The 25,364-nt window shown below is 40.7% G+C and overlaps 1 protein-coding gene across 1 annotated transcript in view; it reads right to left on the bottom strand.

The window, feature by feature from the left end:
- The window catches only part of Rabep1 (rabaptin, RAB GTPase binding effector protein 1), a 123,845-nt gene that overhangs the window by 77,305 nt on the left and 21,176 nt on the right, over nt 1-25,364 (bottom strand). The window contains exon 2 of the mRNA XM_045158502.1: nt 17,091-17,219. Coding sequence (XP_045014437.1) covers nt 17,091-17,219 — 129 coding nt within the window. The remainder of the gene's footprint in view (nt 1-17,090; nt 17,220-25,364) is intronic.

Here is a 25,364-nt window from a genome sequence, read left to right as displayed (position 1 = left end):
AAATGCTTTCTCTGCATCTAATGAGATGATCATGTGATTTTTGTCCTTCAACCCATTTATGTAATGTATTACATTTATAGATTTGCGTATGTTGAACCATCCCTGCATCTCTGGGATAAAGCCTACTTGGTCAGGGTGAATGATCTTTTTGATATACTCTTGTATTCTGTTTGCCAATATTTTGTTGAGAATTTTTGCATCTATGTTCATGAGGGAGATTGGTCTGTAATTTTCTTTTTTTGTTCTATCTTTGCCTGGTTTTGGTATCAGGGTGATGCTGGCCTCATAGAAGGAGTTTGGTAGGATTCCTTCTTTTTCTATTTCCTGGAAAAGCTTAAGAAGCAATGGTGTTAGCTCTTCCTTAAAAGTCTGGTAAAATTCAGCAGTGAATCCATCCGGGCCTGGGCTTTTTTTAGTTGGGAGATTATTGATAACTGCTCGGATCTCCATGTTTGTTATAGGTCTATTTAAGTGATTAATCTCATTTTGATTTAATTTAGGTAGGTCATATAGATCAAGGAAATCATCCATTTCTTTCAGATTTTCATACTTTGTGGAGTATATGCTTTTATAGTATGTCCCTATAATTTTTTGAATTTCTCTGGAATCTGTTGTGATGTTACCTTGTTCATCTCTGATTTTATTAATTTGTGTCTCTTCTCTCTTTCTTTTGGTCAGATTTGCTAAGGGTTTATCAATCTTGTTTATCCTTTCAAAGAACCAACTCTTTGTTTCATTAATTCTTTGGATTGTTCTTTTTGTTTCTATTTCATTAATTTCTGCCCTAATCTTTATTATTTCTTCCCGTCTACTACTTTTTGGTTTGCCTTGTTCTTCTTTTTCCAAGGCTTTAAGGCGAAGCATTAGGTCGTTTACTTGCGACCTTTCTAATTTCTTAATATAGGCACTTAAGGCTATAAATTTACCTCTTAGAACTGCCTTCATTGTGTCCCAGAGATTTTGGTATGTTGTGTTCTCATTATCATTTGACTCTATAAATTTTTTGATTTCCTTTTTGATTTCTTCATTGACCCACTCATCATTTAGTAGTGTATTGTTTAGCTTCCATGATTTTGTGTATGCTCTATAGCCTTTCTTGCCACTGATTTGTAGTTTAATTCCATTGTGGTCAGATAGAATGCAAGGAATTATTTCAATTTTCCTGAATTTGTTAAGATTTGCTTTGTGTCCTAATATATGGTCTATTTTAGAGAATGTTCCATGTGCTGCTGAAAAGAATGTATATTCTGCAGCCTTTGGATGAAATGTCCTGTATATATCTGTTAGGTCCATATCTTCTATGACCTCATTTAGTCCAGATGCCTCTCTGTTTATTCTTTCCCTGGATGACCTGTCAATTGATGAGAGTGGGGTGTTAAAGTCACCCACCACCACCGTGTTTGGTGTTATCTGTGACCTTAGTTCTAATAGTGTTTGTTTGACGAATTTGGGAGCCCCCATGTTAGGTGCATATATGTTTAGGATTGTAATGTCCTCCTGTTGGAGTGTGCCCTTAATCAATATAAAGTGACCTTCCTTATCTTTTTTGACTAACTTCGGACTAAAGTCCACCCTGTCTGATATTAGGATAGCAACCCCTGCTTGTTTTCTAGGCCCATTTGCTTGAAACACCGTCTTCCAACCTTTCACCCTAAGATAATGTCTATCCTTTGTAGAAAGGTGAGTTTCTTGAAGACAACAAATTGTAGGATCCTGCTTTTTAACCCAGTCTGCAAATCTATGTCTTTTCGTTGGGGCATTGAGACCGTTGATATTGAGATATTATTGAAAGGTGTGTATTTATGTTTGCCATTTGTGTGTGTGTGTGTGTGTTACTTGTTCTACCTGTGCTCTCTTCTGTTAACTGGTATTTGAGTATGGCTGGTTTTTTCTAGGTTCCTTATATGTGTGCTTTTCCTTTTGTTCAGCATGGAGGATTCTATCAAGTATTTTCTGTAGAGCTGGTTTTGTCTTCAGATATTCCTTTAACCTGCTTTTGTCATGGAATGTCTTTATTTCTCCATCTATTTGGATGGATAACTTTGCAGGATAAAGTAACCTTGGTTGACAGTTGTTATCTTTCAGAACTTGGAATATATCACTCCAGGCCCTTCTGGCTTTAAAAGTTTGTGTTGAATAATCTGCTGTAATCCTGATGGGCTTGCTTTTGTAGGTAACTTGATTTTTCTCTCTAACTGCTTTCAATATTTTTTCTTTGGTTTGTGTGTTTGGAAGTTTGAGTATAATGTGGCGAGGAGAGTTTCTTTCTGGGTTTTGTCTGGCTGGGGTTCTAAAGGCTTCCTGTATCTGTATTGGCACCTCTTTCCCAATTTGGGGGAAATTTTCCTCTATGATTTTGTTGAAGATGCCTACTATGCCTCTGGAGTGGAGTTCTTCTCCTTCTACTATGCCCTGAATTCTTATATTGGATCTTTTCATAGTGTCCCGAATATCTTGAAATTCCCACTCGTACTTTTCTATAAGTTTGTCTTTCTCTTTGTTGGACTGCATTAGGTCTGCCACCTGATCTTCTAGCTTAGATATTCTGTCCTCTCCCTCATCCATCCTACTGGTGAGATTTTCTACAGAGTTTTTTATTTCATTAACTGTGTTCTTCATTGCTAATAATTCTGACTGGTTTTTCTTTATTATTTCTATTTCTCTATTTATGTCTTGTATTGCCTTCTTTATTTCATTAAATTGGTGTCCTGCCTCTTCTTTGATTCCTTTGATTTCCTCTTTGATTTCCTCTTTGATTTCTTCTTTGGTTGTATTCATGTGTTCTTTGACCTCTTTGAACATATTTATAATTATTCTTTTGAACTCTTTCTCAGGCATTTCCTCTAACTCTTTCTCACTGGAGGACATTTCTGATGCATTAATACTTTTAGGTGGATTTATATCGTCTTGCTTTTTAGTGTTTCTTGTGTTATAATGTATATATTTTTGCATCTTGGATTAAGTTAATGCTTGGATTTTCTAGCTAGCTGTGTATTCTTAGCTGTATCAATTGATTTGGTGTAAAATATTTTCAGGGTAGGACCTTAAGGTATTAGGTGTGGCTCTTAAGACTCTCAGAGTATCTACAAAGATGTTCTTAGGGGTTGAGTTTCCCTGCTATAGGAGTATTCAAGCAGGCTGAGTGGAATAATATACTGGTAGATTCTAAAATTTAGCTAAACACTGTACCCATTCCATCAACAACAGCCCCGAGTATGTATGCAAGAGTAGTTATTATAATGACCAGATCCTCTATCAACAAAGAGGTTTAGATTTCTGGTCTGTTGAGGTTTCCAAGTCAGCTTGTGACCAGGTGAGACCCTTCCCTGGTGCAATCCCAGTTACCTTGGGTGATTGTGGTCTCAGTCAAGTTGCTGCCTGGGTCGTCGGGCTGCTGTTCTGATTTCTGGAGCTGGGCACTTGCTTTTCCTACGGGGCAAACTGAGCCGCTGCCGCCTCTGCAGCTGTTGTAGGTGCCTCCGCCGGAGCCCCCACCACTGCTGAAGCTGCCGTTGTCGTGTCCACCGCTGCTGCTCACCCCGAAGCCGCTGCTGTCCTGGGTCCGCTGCTGCTGGGGCCACTGGTACCGGTGCTGGAGCCGCTGAAGTTGCTGCCAAATTCTGCTCCTGCTTGGGTCCCGCCGTCAGCCCAAGTTGGCGTGGCCGGGTCCCGGGCCGCTGCTGTGTTCGCTGGAGCTGGGTTCAGGCGGCAGGGGAGGGGAGGGAGCCGCGGCTGTTCTGGTTGTATCGTGTGCTTTTACCTCGCGGTCTGCTCCTCCCTCCGTTGCTCGCTGCCGCTCTCCCCTCACGTTTCCCGAGTTGCGGAGAGCGCGGTGTGAGGGGAAAATCCCGCACCTGGCTTGTCCTGCGGCTCGAGTCGATAGACCGGCGGTTTTCTGCCGCTCCGCGGTTGCGGCGGGTAGCTGAGCCGCCCCGGAGCCGCTGTTCCCGGCTGTGCAGGCTCTGGATGCTCTATAACTCTTCCACTTCTCCGCTGCCGCCTCAACTTCCTATACACCTCACTTTTTAGTAAAAGTGTGTATTTTGCTGAGTTTATTTTGGTCTTTCCCCCCCCAGGCTGTTTTGGCGTGGTACCTACGCCGCCATCTTAACCGGAAGTCCGTAAATGAAATATTTTTAAAGGAATGAATAAATGGTTGAAGGCTAGAAATAAAAAATCATAGTGTACACTTTTAATCCCAGCACTTGGGAAGCAAAGCTAAGAGGACTGCAGTGAGTTAAAGGCCACTCTGAGACCACATAGTGAATTCCAGGTCATCCTGGACTAGAGTGAGACCCTACCTCAAAAATCCAAACAAAATAATAATAATAATAATAATAATAATAATAATAATAAAAAAATAAATATGCCACACAAAAAAGCATAGTCATAAATATAATATCTATTATTTAGTCAACAATCAGGCATTCAAGTGTAAAGTATAAATTTACTCTTCCCACATAGATACTTCCATTACTCTATACCCATTTTCCTAGTCTTCTGCCATCCTGATAATGTTTCTTTGTCATATATGCCAAATTCCAGACAAATGAGGGTCTAATTCTGGGACCTCCATTCTATAAATAGTCTCTTTGTTTATTCTCACACCAGTACTGTACTGTCTAAACTGACATAGCAGTGCTTACTAATTATTTATTAATATTTCAACTACTCTTATGCTTGATTTTTTTTTCTTTCTTTTTTTTGGTTTTCAAGGTAGGGGCTTACTCTAGTCCAGGCTGACCTGGAATTCACTCTGTAGTCTCAGGGTACCCTCGAACTCACGGCGATCCTCCTACCTCTGCCTCCCATGTGCTGGGATTAAAGGCGTGTGCCACCACGACTGGCATGCTTGAATTTTTACATAAAGAATTAATTAATAAAGTCTAAGATGGTGCTGAGTGTAGTCAGATAATTTACTCTTAGCTGGACATGGGGGCGCACGCCTTTAATCCCAGCGCTTGAGAGGCAGAGGTAGAAGGACTGCCGTGAGTTTGAGGCCATCCTGAGATTACACAGTGAATTCCAGGTCAGCCTGAGCTAGAGTGAAACCCTACCTTGAAAAACCAAAATAAGAACCACCACCAAAAAAAAGATGATTTATTCCAGCAGATATCAAGTTATAATAATCCTCATGGATCCAGTAGCTACTTCCACTAAATATATACCATTACAAATCCTGCCCAGTTCATATGTCCCCCTCACATTTATTAATTTAAAATGAGTTTCATACATATTGTTATTTAACAAACTTCTTGGCAGTTCTTAATTTACAGCAAGATTGAGCAGAATAAAAATATTTCCTACAACTCTATACTCCCATATACCCACAAAACATCCTTCATTACAGTGCCAGATTTATTATGTCTGATGAGCTTATATTATTAGCATTGTCATCTTCTTCAGTGTTCACTCTTGAGTGTTACACATTTTGTGGGTTTTGACAAATGAATAATGGCATGTGTTCATTATTGTACTATCATACAAACACTTTCACTGTCCCCTAAAATCCTTTGCATTCTGCTTATTCATTACTCCCTTCTTCCTGCTTCTATTGTCTCCATAGATTTATCTTTTCTATAATGTCACATAGTTGGAATCACACAATATGTAGACTTTCCAGTTCCCTGTTTTCACTCAGTAACTAATATGCATTGAAAGTGCCAAATGTGGGCTGGAGAGATGGCTTAGCAGTTAAGCACTTGCCTGTGAAGCCTAAGGACACTGATTTGAGGCTTGATTCCCCAGAACCCACATTAGCCAAAGGGGGCGCAAACATCTGGAGTTTGTTTGCAGTGGCTGGAGGCCCTGGTGCACCCATTCTTTCTCTTTCTCTCTGCCTCTTTCTCTATCTGTTGCTCCCAAATAAATAAATAAAAATAAACAAAAAAAAATTTAAAGTTCCAAATGTTCATGGCTAGTATCGTGTTAAAATAAAGTCTTAATTCAAATTCAGAATAGAAGTGGTGTGAGGAGACATCAGCATCCTGCTCCAGGTTACCAGGGGAAATCACTCAATCTTTAAACAGTATAGATGATGCTAAGTATTAACTTTTTATGCATGCTGTTTACCCAGATGACAAAGTTCCTATCTATTACTAGTTTAGTGTTGTTGGGGTTTTTGTTTGTTTTGTTTTGTTTTTGCTTGCTTGTTTTGGTTTAATTTGGTTTTGGTATTTTGAGGAAGGGTCTCACTTTATCCCAGACTGACCTGAACTCACTATGTAGTCTCAGCACAGCCTCCAACTCACAAGGATCCTCCTACCTCTGCCTCCCAAGTACAAGGAATAAAAGTGTGCACCACCAGGCCCAGGTACTAGTTCAAGTGTTTTTATCATAAAAGGGTATTGGATCTTACAAAATATTTTTCTTTTCTGTCTGGGCATGGGCTCACACCTTTCATCCCAGCACTTGGGAGGCAGAGGTAGGAGGACTGCTGTGAGTTCAAGGCCAGCCCAAGACTACATAGTGAATGCCAGATAGCCTGGGCTACAGCAAGACCCTACCTCCAGAAAAAAAAAAAAAATTATTTATCAGTAAGATAATTGCATACTTTTGTTTCCTATCCTCTTAACTTAATTGATTTAATGTTGAATAAACCTTGAATTTCTGCAAAAAATTTTTCACCCAGTCATGATGTGATTCTTTCATAAAAATTTATTATTTATTTATTTGAGTGAGAGAGTGAGTAAATGTAAGTGCACAGGGCCTCATGCTGATGCAAGTTGATTCCAGATACATGTGCTACATTGTGCATCTGGCTTTATGTGGGTACTGGAGAAATGAATCTGGGCCAAGAGGTTTTGCAAGCAAGCATGTTTAACCAGACCATGATCTTTTTTTGTTTTCTTTTTCGAGGTAGGGTTTCACTCTAGCCCAGATTGACCTTGAATTCACTATGTAGTCTAAGGGTGGCCTCGGACTCAAGGCAATCCTCCTACCTCTGCCTCCTGAGCACTTGGATTAAAAGCATGTACCACCACATGCGGCTCATGATTCCTTTTGTGTGTTGCTGAATTTGATTTGTAATACATTGTTGAGAATTTGGACATGTGTATTTTTAAGCAATGCTTTCATATCTGTTATCATGTTTTCTTGGGGGGTATATTTTATTTTATTTGCAAACAAAGAGACAGAAAGAAAGAGAACTTCTGTGATTAAAGAGAGATGCAATATTGTAGGATCAGAGCCAAATTACCTTGGTTACCTTTAGCCCCTTAATAGACACTTTTTGCCCACCACTGTGTCTGACCTAACATACTGGTGACTATCTGTTCAGCAGGTATGACCTTTTTGGAATACAGACCAACAGCTTCCAACAATGTATGACATTTTTTTATTTTTTAAAAAAACTTTTATTTATTTATTTGAGGAAGAGAGAGTGAAAATGGGTGCACCAGGGCCTCTAGCCACTGCAAATGAACACTAGACACACACGCCACTTTGTGCGTATGGCTTATGTGGGTCCTGGGGAATCGAACCCGGGTCCTTTGGCTTTGCAGGCAAGCACCTTAACCACTAAGCCATCTCTCCAGCCTCAATGTATGACTTTCATTTGTTCCGTAACTATAAAACCTTCATGAAATTGTTAAAATGTTAGAACATGGAACTGGAGTAACCTAAATCTGCATTCCCAGCCAATGGTGACTCATTATTTGAGCCCAGAATAAACTATCATCTCTCCTTACCTTAAAGGGAGGGAGGGGGGGAGGGAGAGAGGGAGGGAAAAAGGAAAGAAGGAAGGAAAGGAGGGAGGGAGGGGAAATGGGCATGCCAGGGCTCCCAGCCATTGCAAATGAATTCCAGACCCATGTACCACTTTGTGCATCTAGCTTTGTATGAGTACTGGGGAATCAAACCCAGGTCATCAGGTTTTGCAGGCAAGTGTCGTAAGTGCTGAACCATCTCTCCAGCCTTTTTTTTTTTTAAGACAGGTTCTTACTCTAGTCCAGGCTGACCTGGAGTTCACTCTTTAGTCCCATACTGGCCTTGAACTCACAGAGATCCTACCTCTACCTCCCAGTGCTGAGATTAAAGATATGCACCATCATGTTTGGCATTGTATTTATGTCTGGCTAATATTACTTACACAACATCCAGTGGAGGGAGGAAGGCTGGGCTTATTTTTTTGGTTTTTTTGAGGTAAGGTCTCACTCTAACCCAGGCTGACCTGGAATGCACTATATAGTCCCAAAGTGTCCTCAAACTCATGGTAATCCTCCTACCTCTGCCTCCCAAATGCTGGAATTAAAGGCATGCACCACCACACCTGGCTCTTGTTTGTTTTGTTTTTCAAGGTAGGGTCTCACTCTAGATCAGACTAGCCTCAAACTCATGGTGATTCTCCAACCTCTGCCTCCCAAGTGCTGGGATTAAAGGCATGCACCACTACGCTCAGCTCCAGTTTTGTTTTTATTTTTACAAAACTTTGGAAAAGTGCCAGACATGGTGGCGCATGTCTTTAATCCCAGTACTTTAGAGGCAGAGGTAGGTGGATCACCATGAGTTCGAAGCCACCCTGAGACTACATAGTTAATTCCAGGTTAGCCTGGGCCACAGTGAGACTCTACTTCGAAAAACCAAAATAAATAAATAAATAAACTGGGAAGTGCTGGCACTAATTCTTCCTTCATATTGGATGGTATGAACTATACTCAATAATATTCAGTAATATAGTAGTATGTTCGATAAAAACTTAGTAATTCCTCAAGCAACATGTTACAATCTTTACATAGGGGAAAAATAACCTATGCCTTTCAGGCTGGAGCGATGGTTAAGGAGCTTGCTTGCTTACAAAGTCAAAGGACCTAGGTTTAATTCCCCAGAACCCACAAAAAGCCAGATGTACAAGGTGGTGCATGTGTCTGGAGTTTGTTTGCAGTGGCTAGAAGCCCTAGCGTACCCATTCTCTCCCACCCCTGCCTCTTTCTCTCTTAAGTAAAATAAATAAATAAATAAATAAATAAATAAGTTATTTATAAAAACAAAATACCTTTCCTAAACATCACAATTTTGTGGCTAATTTTATATTACTACACTGGCTATCAAGACCTCTGGTAAAACAATAAGTACTGATAACAATATACAAAGATTCCTCTGAAAACTAAAAGTGAAACCATTACGTGATCCAGGTGTATCACTCCTGGGTTTATACCTGAAAGACAAAATCAGCCTACAAGAGAGATACCTGCTTGCCCATGACTATTACAGCACTGCCCACAATAGCCAAATGAAGGAATCAGTCTGGGTAGCCATCAATAGATGAAGGATAAATGTGGTATACAGACTCAATGGAGTATCACTTAGCCATAAAGAATGGAGTCATGCCATTTGCAGGAAAATTCACAGGACTAGAGGTTATTAAGTGAAATAAGCCAGTCTCAGGAAGATAAATGATGCACATTTTCTCTTATTTGTGGAATTTAGATTTTGTTAGAAAAAACAACATGTGTAGAATGGGGATTACTGGAGAAAAGGGACAAGGGAGCAGGTAACAAGTGGGGTGAATATGATCAAACCAAATATGCGTGCATGAAGTGTCATAGTGAAACCCACTCTTTGTAGGGTTTTATCATTTAATTAGCTAATGTAATGAGTTATATCAATACATGTTCCAATGTTTGAAAAAATCTTGGCACTCAGTATATGCTTTCTTTCCAGTTGGACAGTTTGCTGTCTTGTAGGATCTTATGTCAATTTTGTTTAAATTCCGAAATTAGTGCTATCCATGGGGCTGGGATATACTTCTGTGGTAGAATGCCTACCTAGATTTCAAATGTCATAGCCATAATGAAATTCCTGTTTAAGTATTGTATTCTGTACCTTTTTTTATGCAATGACAAAATGCTTAACATAAACAACTGAAAGGAGGAAGGACTGACTTTGCCTCATGGTGTCAATCCGTCACAGCAGGGGATCACGTGACATAGCAGAGCAGCACACATCATAGGGGTCAAGAAGTAGAGAAAGGAGCCAGGTATGGAGATGCACACCTTTAATCCCAGCACTCGGGAGGCAGAGGTACGAGGACTGCCGCCATGAGTTCGAGGCCAGCCTGAGACTACATAGTGATTCCAGGTCAGCCTGGGCTAGAGCGAGACACTACCTCGAAAAATTAAAATTAAAAAAAAAATTTTTTTTAAGTAGTAGTAGAGAAAGGAGATGGGGAGAAGATAAGGCAAAATGCAGTCCCCAAGAACATACCCTGGTGATCTACTTCTGGGAAGGTCCCACCACCAAACAGTAATGTTACCACAGCACAAAACCATCAAAAGATAATCCATTCATTAGGTCAGATCCTTCATGATCTAATCACCCCTAGAGGTCTCCTTTCTAACCTTCTAGGCATTTTTCAATACAGTCAAGATTACATTAATCCCACAAAATGAAATGGATAGCTGTCTTTCCTATTGCCAGCATACTATATGTAAGACAGGGACTATTTGTTATTTGAGGATTTAACAAAATTAGTCTATATTAATTTCTAAACCTGTAGCATCTTTTTTAGATGAAAATTGCTTTTTGGATTTTGGTTTTTCAAGGTAGGGTCTGTCTCATTCTTGCCCAGGCTGACCTGGTATTCACTATGTAGTCTCAGGGTGACCTCAAACTCACAGCAATCCACCTACCTCTGCCTCCCAAGTGCTGGGATTTGAAGATGTGTGCCACCACACCAGCTTGCTGAGAATTGTATTTTTGGTTCAGCTTTTTCCATGATCACTGGTTTATTCAGGTTTTTCTAACTCAAATTTTCTGTGGAATTAAGCATTTTAATCTAAATTCCCAAAACCTTTTGGCCCAAACAATAATGCTCTTATGCTTTCATAACTCTACTGTGCAAAAAATTATCTTTTCATTTTTTTTTTGGAGGGATTCTCATTTGCTTTGTTTTGGTTTTTAGTTTTAGTTTTTGGTTTTGTAGAAACAAGAACTCATTTTTTTAAATTTTATTTATTTGAGACAGAGAGAAAGAGAATGGACATGCCAAGTAACCACTACAAGCAAACTCTAGATGTATATGCCACCTTGTGCATCTGGCTTATGTGAGACTTGGAGAGTTGAACCTGGGTCCTTAAGCTTCACAGGCAAGTGCCTTAACTGCTAAACCACCTCTCTAGCCTGAAACAAGAACTCATTCTAACCCAGACAGGTCTGGCACTCCTATCATGTGACCCAGGTTGGCCTTAAACTCACAACAATTCTCCTGCCTCAGCTTTCCAAGTACATGGTCTCTTGTCTGAAGCTTTATATAATAGGCTCTTATTCAATGCTCATGACTAACAATATCCAAAACACAAAACAACAGTGCTACAGTGCTAAGCTTTTTTCTGAAGCTGGTTAAAGAAAGAAAGCTCATTTTTAAGTTCAATGACAACAACAGCAACAACAACAACAACAAAAAAAAAAAATCAACAAAACTTTCAGAAATTTATTACTATTCCCAATTGAAGTCAACTGTGGAAAGAATGGGTACTCAGACAAAAACAGGCAGTAAGAAGAGTTAAAAAAACAAAATAGACACAGCTGGGAAGAAAGCTGAAGTAGGTGAAGTGTTCCCATCTCCAAGCATGAGAACGTTAGTTTGATTCCAAGAACCCACATAAAAATGCCAAGCATGATAGCATGCCTGTAATCATAGCAGTGGGAAGTCAGAGACAGGAGATTCCTTGGGCTAATCTCTAGTCAATCCAACCTAATTGGTAAGTTCCAGGTCAATGAAACCCTGTAAACCAAAAGTGATAGGTGTTCTTGGAGAATTATCCTCTAGACTCCACACACACATAAAAATGCATACACTGGGCTGGAGAGATGGCTTAGGGTTTAAGGCGCTTGCCTGTGAAGCCTAAAAGAACTCATTTGAACCTCCAGGTCCCACATTAACAAGACACACAGTGACGCAAGCATGCAATGTCGCATATGCACACAAGGGGGTGCATGTGTGTATTCATTCACATCGCAGCACAAGTGGCCGAAGGCCTGGCACACACGTTCTCTCTCTCTCCTGGACCCCTCTTTCTCTCTCTGCTGAAGGCCCTGGTGTGCCCATTTTCTATCTGTCTCTTCACCTCTCAATCTTAACTAAAAAAAAAAAAACAAAAAACAAAAAACTAATGTTAAAAAATGCATACACTTACACACAATGTACACATGAAAGCACAGACACGTATGTGTAAATACTAGACATGCCATGTCTTTCTTTTTTTTTTTTTTAAAGATTTTATTTACTTATTTATTAGAAACAGAGAGATGGGTGGAGGGGAGAGAGAGAGTGAGAATGGGCACACCAGGGCCTCTAGCCACTGCAGACAAACTCCAGACTCATGCGCCACCATGTGCATCTGGCTTATGTGGGTCCTGGGGAATTGAACCTGGGTCCTTAGGCTTTGCAGGCAAGCGCCTTAACCGCTAAGCCATCTCTCCAGCCCCATGCCATGTCTTTCATCTGCAGTCCTCATTACTCCTTACATTTTCAACTCAGTTATACTGTAAATAAGAGGAAGCACAGCTATTATGGCAGGGGAACAAATTGTCCCTACTGGAAACAATGTTTAGAGTTACCTTGGCCTGGTTTGCTGAAAGATACACACTACCGAGCACACCAAACACATTCTGTATGCTGTTAATACCTGTGACAATCATAACAAACTAGGTTCAAACATGGTGTAGTGGCTCATATCTATAATCTCAATACTGAAGAGGCTGAGACAGGAAATTCATGAATTCAAGGCCAGCCTAGGCTACATAATGAGTCCCAGGTCAGCCTGAGCTAGAGTGAGATCGTGCCTCATGAAAACAAAACCAACAAATTAACAACTAGGTTTCAATTTTACAGTAGGTACAATCATATAAGCTCCTATTTTATAAGAAAGCTTTACATCTGATTTTTACTATGATATGGTAAGCATCCAAGAGAGCAACTAAATAATTAGCACTGGTCATTTATGTAGATGCCCTTTAGGTACACCACCAAAACAATCTCAAAGGATCGTAATTGTGTAAGAAATTGTTTCAACTCTATTTTACTGCCAGCTTAATTTTATTAAGAACTTTAGAATAAAGATAGAATAGTTCAGGGCTAGGGCTAGAGAGATGGCTTAGCAGTTAAGGCATCTGCCTGCCAAAGCCAAAGGACCCAGGTTCAATTCTCCAGGACCCATGTAAGCCAGATGCATAAGGGGGCACATGCATCTGGAATTCGTTTGCAGTGGATAGAGCCCTTGGCACACCCATGCTCATTCTCTCATTCTCTCTCCCCTCCCTCCCTCTTTCTCTCTCTCAAATAAAGAAAAAATATTTTTTAAAAAACAAAGTAATTTAAACATATCAATTATGTTTTCACACTGACACATCAGAAGCTGTTTCAAAGGTATAAAAAATTGTTTTAACAAACAGCAATTAATAATGCATGTCAGAAATGAGAAGTTCTAGCCGGGCGTGGTAGCACACGCCTTTAATCCCAGTACTCAGGAGCAGAGGTAGAAGGAGTGCCATGACTTTGAGGCCACCCTGAGATTACATAGTGAATTCCAGGTCAGCCTGAGCTACAGTGAGACCCTACCTCGAAAAAATGGAAGAAATGGGAAGTTCTGGGGCTGGGGAGATGACTTCATGCATTAAAGTACTGGCCACCCAAGCATATGGACCAGAGTTCAGAAACCTAGCAGCCATGTAAAATGCCAGGGTTGGGGAAACACACCTGTAAATTCCAGAGCACAGGAGGAAGACAGGCTAGGGCTTACTGGCTAGGTAGCCTAGCAGATTGAGTAAACTACGGGTCCAGTATGAAACTGTCTCAAGGAATCAAGTGGAGAGTGACTAAGGAGAATATCCAATGTTAATGTCTGACCTTCACAAGCACACATGTGCATGAGCATTTGCACATATATCACCACGCACATACAAATACAATTACACATGTATACCAAGTACACATACAAATGAAAAAAAGGAGAGATTTTTTTTGACCTTATGTTTTTAGAAGAATTTCCCAGAAAAGTCAATTTTATAATTTCAAGGAAAAAAAGAAAACAAGGGGATGGGGTGATGGTCCGGTGTCTAAAGGCACTTGCTTGCAAAGCCTACCAGTCTGAGTTCAATTTTCCAGGACCCATGTAAAGCCAGATGCACAAAGTGGCACAGAATCTGGAGTTCATTTGCATAGGCAAAGGATCCTGACATGCCCATTTTCTCTCTCTCTCAAATATCTTAAAATTAAAAATAAAAAAAAAAATAAGAGAAGGAGCCAGGCAGGGTGGCACATGCCTTTAATCTCAGCACTTGGGAGGCAGAGGTAGAGGATTGCTGAGTTCAAGGCTACCCTGAGACTACATAGTGAATTCTAGGACAGCCTTAACTAAAGTGAGACTCTACCTTGAAAAACAAAAGAAAGAAAAGGGAAAATCTAAAAGCTCTATTTGGGGACATAGAAACATGGAAAGCAAGTCAAATAAGCTTTGGACAAAATTAACTTCAATTTACTAAACGAAGAATAACTAAAATAAAAACCTATGGAGGGGATGACCTAGCCACAGAGGTGTGAGTATGTGAGATAAAGAGAAAACCATTATCATAATTGGGTTTGAACTTATCAGAGGAAACCTTACCAAAACTTTATACATATGTATTAAATATATAACAGGTTATCTTGACAACATACAAGTGCATGCAGTTTAAGGTGAAAACTTGTCAATACAAGGTAGAAACAAATTTTAACAGGGAGTGAAGGGCCTGGGATATCTCAGTGGTTGAATATTTACCTAGCATACACATGGTCCATCAGATCACTTTTACTTATATGTCTGTATTACTGACATTACTTTACAGCTTCTGTCTTCACCTTCAGCTGTGAAGTGAAAGAACCACATGAACCCAGAAGCCATAAACTGTTACTAAAAAATTCCAGTGCCAGGAATGGGATACCTTCCAGTGAGTTGTTGGCCAGGGAGGTCCCTGATACCCCCAAAACATTACAGGCCATTGCCAAGGCTCATGGTTTCCCACCAGGAACAGATGTTAAGACCCTACTGCTGAAGACTCCACATGCTTGGGCTGCAGGTCACTGAGAAGTCAAGCTGAAGCTCAAATGACAACCTCCTCCCTGTGTACCTACTGACAGCAAGCTGGAAAAAGCTACACTGCATGCAGCCCTATGGGAGACAAAAGTCATAACTGGTGATAAACAACAGTAGACACTGCAAGCCTTAAGATTGGCCAGCAAGACCAAATTAGCCAGCTGGTACAATACTGACATGTCTGTTATAGGGAAACCATAATTGGAATGGAGGCCCACTCTATAGGAGGGAATACATGCCTGGTACTGAGGGGAGTGCTGGAGTCCTGGGAAGTAATGTTTGCTGTTATCTGGCTAAATGCATATATTATGTTAATCAAACTACCCTGTAAGCACTGTTGTTAATGTTCATGCCCATATATTAATACTACTCTCACTTTTAAAAATTTTTTTATTAAATACTTTATTTATTTATTTATTTGAGAGAAACAGAGAGAGAGCGAGAAAGACAGAGAGAGAGAACAAATGAATGAGCATGCCAGGGCCTCCAGCCACTGCAAACAAACTCCAAACACATATACCTCCTTGTGCATCTGGCTTACATTGGTCCTGGGGAATCAAACCTAGGTCCTTTGACTTTGTAGGCAAGTACCTTAACTGCTAAACCATCTCCCCAGCCCTACTCTCACTTTTTGTTAGAGAAGCTTCTCTTTTCAGAAGGTAGTGACCACTGGAATGATTCAAAAGGCACCATAGGACTGCTTACAATGCAATGTTCCAGACACAAAATGGCCTGAATATCCATGACCTTGCAGTACCTGGTACTACCTACACAAGACCCTCATAATAGGATGAAAAGATAGTGACATCTAAATAAAAGAAGGAGCTAGAGAGATGGCTTAGCAGTTAAGTCACCTGCCTGGGTATAAGGACCCATGTTCCACTCTCCAGGTCCCACATAGATGCACAGAGTGACGTGAGTGTGCAAGGTTGCATGCACACAGGGTGGCACACGTGTCTGGAGTTTGATGGCAGTGGCTAGAGGCCCTGGTGTGCCAACTCACATACTCTATTTCTCTCTCATAAAAAAATAAATAAGGCTGAAGAGATGGCTTAGCAGTTAAAGTGCTTGCCTGCAAAGCCAAAGGACCCAGCTTTGATTCCCCAAGACCCACGTAAGTCAAATGCACAAGTTGGCACATGCATCTGGAGTTCATTTGCAGTGGCTGAAGGCCCTGGTGTGCACATTCTCTTTCTCTCACTCTCTTTTTCCCTTCCTCTCCCACTCTCTCTCAAATAAATAAATAAAATAAAATAAAGAGGGACTAATTGAGGGGGGAGGAGATATGATAGAGGGTGGATTTGTGAAATGGAAAGTGGGAGGAGGGAATTCTCATGGCTTATTGTCCATGATTATGAAAGTTATCAATTAAAAAAAATTAAAATTACAAAAAAAAAAAACTTAAAAAGATGGGCATGAGCCAGGCATGGAGCACACACCTTTGATGCCAGCACTTGGGAGACAGAGGTAGGAGGACTGCTATGAGTTCAAGGCTACCCTGAGACTACATGGTGAATTCCAGGTCAGCCTGGCCTAGGGTGAGACCTTACCTCAAAAAAAAAAAAGTAAAAAGAACCACATGACCCTGTTCCTTCTGTATGGTTAGTTAGCACCTAAGTACGATGTCTCCTCATAAGAGGATCTTAACAATATTCACTGATAAGAACTGGACACTTAGACAAATTCTATAAAATGTCAGTTTTACTATAACATAGCTAAAGGTACCACTGGGGTCCTATATTGGTTTGTTAAGGATTGCATTTGCGACCTCTCAGGATGATGCAGTCAACTAGAACTAAGTATCAACACTTAAGATTAGGAAACAAAGTATTAATAATACAAAACTTCAACTTCTTTTTCCATTCCATTGATAACCCTAGCTTTTAAAGATTCTATCATGTGATATAAAAACACATAAAATCAAGGTTTATTCAGTGACAAAATTAACATTGTATTACTAAGAAAGTTAACATTTTTAAGATAGTTGGAGCATAGGAGATGACAGACTTACAAACTTACCCTCTTTAGCCAAATATAGCTCTTTAAATTTTGCTCTCTTTTGATTAAATTCTTGTTCAAGCTGCTGCTGTGCACGTAAAAATTCTGCATTTATTTTTTCCAATTCTGCTACCCGTTGTTGAAGACAAACTGAAAAAAAAAAAAAACAGCATTAGGTAGCAATAATTTTGCTTATAAATTAAGTTATAGTAATATGTATATGTTTCATGTATATTGCTATACATGAAACTAGAATCGAAGCTAAGATTAATTATATTCTAGGAAATTCTAATTTTAATAGAAGCAAGACACTTCTATTAGACTAGAGAATCATATACATTGAAACAGAGCATTGCATATATACAGAAAATAGTCACATACAGCCAATTTTCACAAAACAGCTTCTAAAGCTCTTTTGTATAACTGACAGAATGTTAGTCCACTGCTAGAATTGTTAAATATTGGATTACTGAAGCCATTTATCCCATAACCCATTGGCCATACTGCAGCTTCCTTTTTTTTTGTTATGAGCAAAAATCTAATGATTTCCTGATCAGGGCATCTATAACAGCAGAAATCAACCTTCTAATTTCAAGGTGACCCATTACCATTATACTGAAATCACCACTAAATATAAAATACATTCTGTGTGAACTCTCAAACACTGACATGTTATTTGCTTAATCATACTGTGACCATGATTGGGACACACTTTTTAGGGCTCAAAATGACTGCCTCCTCTGGCCAAGCTTAGGGGCTGTTTTAGCTGAAACACAAACCTTTGGCTCCTCCTTTGCTCCACTAGCAACTCAGTCTCAAGGATATGGCCATAATCCCTTCAGGAGAGACCTATCAGCACCATCCAGGCACAGTCTCATTACCCAGGCCATGGAGGTCCAAGTTCTCTACTACATAATGTATGTATGTGTGGATACATGAATGTATAAATAAAATTTTGGTAGGTATGTGTAGTGTGTGATGTGTATGTTTGTGTATGTGTATAAATCAAGTATGTGTGCAGATGCATGCATCCCATGCACACAGGTGAAGCCAGATGTTGGGTGTCCACTTCTACCATTCTTCTACCTTAATTCCCTGAGACTGAGTTTCATGCCAAACCTGGAGCTCATGAGCTTGCCATGTTTCAGTTAGACTGGCTGGCAAGGGAGCCCCAACAATACTCCTGTCCTCACCATGTTCATCACAATGATTACAGGCATATACAGATATGTCTGGCTTTTTTACATGAGTGCTGGAGATCAAACACTGTCCTCAGGTTTGCACAGCAAGTGTTCTTACCTGCTGAACCATTTCCCACTCTTGCCCACAGTTTTAACCAAGTTCCAGGATTGTCCTGGGGAGTTGAACCTGGTTCCTTTGGCTTTGCAGACAAATGCCTTAACCACTAAGCCATCTCTCCAGCCCTAATATATTTTTTTATTTCTTTATTGAGAGAGAGAGAATAGGCATGCAGGGCCTCCAGCCACTGCAAATGAACTCCAGATACATGCACCCCCTTGTGTATCTGACTTATGTGGGTCCTGAAAAGTCAAACTGGATCCTTTGGCTTTGCAGACAAATGCCTTAACTGCTAAGCCATCTCTCCAGCCCTACATTTTTTTTTAAGCTTCTCTTTTTTAAAACTTTATTTTATGTTCTTTTGTCAGAGAGGTGGGTAGATAGAGAGAATGGGCATGCCAGGGCCTCCAATAGCTGCAAATGAACTCCAGACGTATGTGCCACCTTGTGCATATGGCTTACCTGGGTCCTTGGGAAATTGAACCTGGGTCCTTTGGCTTTGCAGGCAAGCACCTTAAGCAGTAAGCCATCTCTCCAGCCCTCAATGACTACTTTTTATTTTATTTTATTTTATTTTTTATTATGGAGAGGCAGAAAGAGAAAGAGAGAAAAAAAAATGGGTGTCCCAGAGTTGCAAACAAACTCTGGACACATGTGCCACCTTGTGCATCTGGTTTCGTGGGTCCTGGGGAATAGAAGTTCGGTCCTTTGGCTTTCCAGGCAAGTGACTAACTGCTAAGCCATCTCCCCAAGTCCCTCAATGGCTACTTTTAATGCTTGTTGTCTGTAGCAGACAGCTTCAGGTTCCCTGAGATAAACTTCTAGACCAGACACAGTTATGGAGGAAGGGATATTTATTGAAGCTTATAGATCCAGGGGAAGTTCCATAATGGCAGAAGAAGCTGTCTGCTTTCACAGGACCAACCACAGACAGAGAAACACAAGCCAGGGGCTGGAGAGATGGCTTAGGGGTTAAGCGCTTGCCTGTGAAGCCTAAGGACCCCGGCTCAAGGCTCGGTTCCCCAGGACCCATGTTAGCCAGATGCACAAGGGGGCATACACATCTGGAGTTCATTTGCAGTGGCTGGAAGCCCTGGCACGCCCATTCTCTCTCTCTCTCTACCTGCCTCTTTCTCTCTCTGTCTGTTGCTGTCAACTAAATAAATAAAAATGAACAACAACAACAAAAGAAACACAAGGCAAAAAAACAAAAGCCACACAACCCAGCACACTTCAGAAACTCCAACTAGGCACTTTGCATATCTTTAGATTGAAATTTGAAACCCATCACACCTTAAGATATGCCCAGTGACACTGTCTCCAGCCAGGTGGCTACAGATGCAAACTACAAACTAATAAAAAACTGAATATATTGGGGGCCATCTATTCAAACCACCACATTGAACATAAGGGAAAAATTACTATATTACTTACTCAAAATGTATGGATTGAACAACAGCAATACAAGAAGTAAAACATACAATCATAAATAAAAGATCCAGTGACTCATAAGACATTTGAGCCAGAACCTCATACTAATCCTGGAGTCTTATACTGAGCTCTCCTGCAGGACAATAATTACAGGTGTACATGGCCACACAGAACTACTTATGTGAGTTGTGGAGATTCAAACTCAGGCAGTCTTCAGTCCACTCAGGCCCTCATGGCTGGGTAAGTAGCATAATTAATCTCTGAGCCACTGCTACAGCCCTACAACCAACCAACTTTTCTTTGAAGATTTTGCTTAAGAAGAATCCAGAGAGAAGAACCCTGCCTCAAATGAGGTGGATTGGCAAGAATCAACTTGAAAGCAGTCCTCTGACCTCCACACACACACACACATACACCATGGCATGTGCACACCGACATTCACACACATGCACACAAACACACACACACAAGAATTTTGCTCAAGTCAGGAGTGGTGGCACACAACTTTAATACCAGGATTTGGGATGCTGAGATAGGAGAATCATTGAGTTTGAGGTCAGCCCTAAGCTACATAATGAGAAAGAAAAAAGAAGGAGAAGGAAAGAGAAAGAAAAAAAGAGTAGATTACAAAGCCTGATAGGGAGGAGATGGCAGAGGTGGAAAAAATAGCAGTTTAAAAAATAAATAAAGCCAGGTGTGTTGGCACACGCCATTAATCCCAGCACTCGGGAGACAGAGGTAGAAGGATCGCCACGAGTTCAAGGCCACCCTGAGACTACCTGGTGAATCCCAGGTCAGCCTTGGCTACAGTGAGACCCTACCTCAAAAAACCAAAATAAATAAATAAATAAGGAGCCATTGTGGCTCACACCTTCAATACCAGCACTCTGGAGACAGAGGTAGGAACAGCACCATGAGTTCGACGCCAACCTGAGACTACAAAAAAAAATTCCAGGTCAGCCTGAGCTAGTGAGACCCCTTCCTCAAAAATAAATAAATAAATAAGGAGCTTCAGAGATGGCTCAGCGGCTAAGGCACTAGCCTGCAAAGCCTAACACCCTGAGTTTGATTCCCAAATATCCACTTAAAGCCAGATGCACAAAGTGACACAAGTATCTGAAGTTTGTTTGTAGTGACTAGAGGCATTGGCACAACCATTCATTCTCTTTCCCCATCCCACAAATAAATAAAGAAAATATTTTAAAAAAGAAAGCCAGGTGTGATACCTCACACCTTTAGTCCCAGCACTCAGGAGGTAGAGGTAGGAGGATCACTGTGAGTTTGAGGCTACTCTAAGACTGCAGAGTGAATTCCAGGTCAGCCTGGACTAGAGTAAAATCCTACCTCAAAAAAAAAAAAAAAAAAAGCTGGGGTTGGAGTGGGCTAGTGAGATTGCTTAGCAGTCAATGTGCTTGCCTGCAAAGCTGAAAGACTCAAGTTAGATTTCCCAGTACCCACATAATGCCAAATGTACAAGGTAGCAGGTGTGTCTGGAATTCATTTGTAGTGGCTGGAGGCCCTGGCACACCCATTCTCACTCTCTCCTCTTTTTCTTTCTCTCTCTCTCAAATAAATATAGAAATAAAATATTGGGGGGAAAAAAGAAGCTGATCATGGTGGTACATGCCCAGCACTTGGGAGAGAGGTAGGATTGCTATGAATTCAAGGCCAGCCTGGGACTACAGAGTGGGTTCCAGATCAGCCTAAACTAATGTGAGTTGATCATCAAAATTAATACCATCCAGGATTCTGCAATATGTAATTTTCCATGTCTAACTTTTGGTTCTACATTATAAACCGAGTAGCAATATTCACAGGAGAATAGTGTTGCAAAGACTTTAGTGATTCATTCTAATCTGGAGTGTTTCAAATGAATTATAATTCATTAGTAAATTTATTCATGTATGACCTGCCAGTTAAAGATTATGAAATATGGTTGGAGAGATAGCTTAGTGGTTAAGGCGCTTGCCTGCAAAGCCTAAGGACCCAGGTTCAATTCTCCAGGTCCTATGTAAGCCAGATGCACAAGGTGGCACATGTGTCTGGAGTTCACTTGCAGTGGCTAGAGGTCCTGGCATGCCCATTCTCTCTTTAAAGAAAAAAAAAAAAAGGAAAAGGAAAAGGAAAAAAATATGAAATAATAAATATTAACACCACATTTAACATGAGTGTTCTTCATAAAATTTCTATTTCAGATAACCATACATTTAGCCTGGTTAGAAATCTCTTTTTTAAATAAAGTGCTTCTTACTATGGACACAGTGAAAATAGTTTGAAAGCCTAATGCATCCAAGAATTTACTCCTAAACATCACAGACAGGTCAAATGGCTTCCACATCAACACAAATCTGAACCCACTAATCCACAGGACAGCCAAGTCTGTTTTTACTGTGGATAACTAGTAACCTTAAACTAGTAGAAAATATACACTGTGAGACAGAGAGATGTTGCAGCAGCTAGGTGCACTTCCAGTGCAAGCATGAGAGCCTGAGGGGGCCTGAGACCACCAGTTTGAATGCCCGGATCCCATATAAATAGCTGGGCATGGCCTGCACCCTCATCCCGCAGGGTAGCACAGATCCAAGGATTGGAGGCCCCAAGTGCCAGAATCAGTAAAGCGACTCTGGGTCAAATCAAAGACCAGGCAGAGGACAGGTATGGTGGTACATGCCTTTAAGCCAAGCACTTGGGAGGCAGACAGGAGGATCCCTGTGAGTTCTGGGCCACCCTAAGGCTATATAATGAATTCCAGGTCAGCCTGGGCTAGAGTGAGACCCTACCTCAAAAAACAAAAACAAAATAAATAACCATTTTTATTTAAAATGGCCCTAAACAGTTAAGGGGCTTGCCTGAAAAACCTAACAACCCAAGTTTGATTCTCCAGTACACACTTAAAGCCAGATGCACAAAGTGGCATATGTATCGTGGCTGGAGGTCCTGGCAAGACCATTCTGTCTCTCACCCTGTCTCTTTCTGCTTCAAAATAATAATAAAAAGTAACAACTATAACCAGGTGTGGTGACACACCCCCTTAATCCCAGTACTTGGGAAGCAGAAGTAGGAGGATCTCCATGAGTTCGAGGCCACCCTGAGACTACATAGTGAATTCCAGGTCAGCATGAGCTACAGTGAGACCCTACCTTGGAAAACCAAAAAATAAAATAAAAAACTATTAAATAACAATAAAATGTTAGGTTTATCTGGAATCAGAAGGAAAGTTTTCCAATATTAAATATTTCATACCTATCCTCTTTTCTTCTCCATAAAATACCTCCAGTAACTTTTTATTTAGTTTTTTTATTTCTTTATGTGAGAAAGAGGCCTCCAGCCACTGCAAACTAACTCCAGACAGGTGCAGCCCCTTGTGCATGTGGCTAACATGGGTCCTGGGGAACTGAGCCTCGAACCGGGGTCCTTAGGCTTCACAGGCAAGCACTTAGCCGCTAAGCCATCTCTCCAGCCCAGTAACTTTTTTTTAAGTTTATTTTTTTTTATTTATTTATTTGAGACAGAGAATGGGCCTTCAGCCTCCGCAAACAGACATAAGATACCTCGTACATCTGGCTTACATGGGTACTGGGGAATCAAACCTGGGTCCTTTGGTTTTATAGGAAAGCACCTTAACCACTAAGCCATCTCTCTAGCCCTCCAATAACTTTTTTTTAAACATATATTTATTTGAGAGAGTCTGAGGGAGTAAGTATGGGTACCCCAGAACCTTCCACAACAAACTCCAGATGCACGTGCCACTTCTTGTCTGGCTTTATGTGGGACCAAACCCTAGCAGTGAGGCTTAGCAAGCAAGTGCCTTTAACATTTGAGCCATCTCTCCAGCCCCTAACTCCAATAACTTTTAAATTTCTCAGCTTCTAGTTATTCTCCTTTTATACTAAAGGCAGTGAAAATGCCACATATGACACTTACCTAAACACAAGACCAGTCTGAGTCTAGTAGAACAATCTTCCTCCTCCTTCAGGGGATTACACTCTTAATGACCTGTAATGAACTGTCCTAGCTTTATTACTTTGTAATCATTTCTGCTACATCACATTGTTAATGTTAGCTCACAGAAACTACCATTAAGCCAAGGCTCCCCCAGCACTCCATAGCTAGCATAGGTTTAGCCACGCTGCAGGGCTGCTTGCTATTCACAAAGCTTTAAATTAGGAACAAAGACAAAGCTCTTTGGCACATTACCTAAGATCTTAGTAAATTGACACTAAAATATTTGAAAGTCTATTCTATCAAGTCTCATTTCTACATCTTATCCATGATCACAATCACTACAAAGGCCTGAGTAAAAGATAAACTGGGTACAGTGTTTTGGGAGTCAAAGAAATTTGGCATGGATAAAAGCTGAAGTTTTAGCCAAGAAATGGCAGCTACCAGAAGCTGTCACAGCAAGAAACAGGCAATCCACTGGGTCTTCTGGAAGGAGCAAGAGTCTTAATAGCACCTTGATTTCAAACCAATAATACTATTTTACTTGTAGCCTTTTTTCACTCAATAATAAACCTTTTTAAAAATATTTTTATTTTTATTTATGTATTTGACAGAGAAAGAGGGAGAGGGAGAGGGAGGGAGAGAAAGAGAGAATATGGGCGTGCCAGGGCCTCCAGCCACTGCAAATGAACTCCAGACGCATGCGCCCCCCCCCACCTTGTGCATCTGGCTAATGTGGGCCTGGGGAATCAAACCTAGGTCCTTTGGCTTTGCAGGCAAACACCTTAACCACTAAGCCATTCCTCCAGCCCTGAACCTTTTATTTTAAGCCATCCAAGCCTGGCGTGGTGGTGCACGCTTTTAATCCCAGCATCTGGGAGGCAGAGGTAGGATCACCATGAGTTCGAGGCCACCCTAAGACTACATAGTGAATTCCAGGTCACCCTGCGCTAGTGTGAGAACTTACCTTAAAAAAAAAAAAAGTCAGATATGGCCATATACTCCTGTAACCCTGGCCCTGTGGGGCAGGGAAACTAAAGAATTGCTAGGGCTTCTAAATTCAGCTTGACTAAAAATGGAGGTTCCAGGTTCAGTAAGAGACTGTCTTAAGGAAAAGCCAGGATGAGATACAGGAGGATACCTGACGTTACATTTGGCCTGCATATGTGAGTTTCTGTACATACACATGCATATACTATACAGCAGACACACAAAAAGAAAAAAAAGGAAAAGGAGGGATGGAGAGATTCTCAGTGGCTAAGGTGCTTGCCTGCAATACTTAACAACCCTGGTTCAGTTCCTCAGTACCCATGTAAAGCCAAATGCACAAAGTGGCACTTGTACCTGGAGAGTGTTTGTAGTGGCAAGAGGCCCTGATTCACCCATTCTCTGTCTCTCCTTGAAAAAACATAAATAAAATATCAGAAAAGGAAAGAACATAGAAGGCTTTGATAATATATATTATTTTTTCTTCATTATAGTTTTAAAATATTTTTATTTATGAGAGAGAATGGGCACACCAGGGCCTCTAGCCACTGCATACAAACTCCACATGCATGTTCCACCTTGTGCATCTGGCTTACATGGGTACTGGGGAATCAAACCCAGGTCCTTAGGCTTCAC

The sequence above is a fragment of the Jaculus jaculus genome, chromosome 9 (genome assembly GCF_020740685.1).
Source record: "Jaculus jaculus isolate mJacJac1 chromosome 9, mJacJac1.mat.Y.cur, whole genome shotgun sequence".
Classification (NCBI taxonomy): domain Eukaryota; kingdom Metazoa; phylum Chordata; class Mammalia; order Rodentia; family Dipodidae; genus Jaculus; species Jaculus jaculus.
Note: the sequence above shows the minus strand (reverse complement) of the source record. Positions and strands in the feature narration are given on the sequence as shown.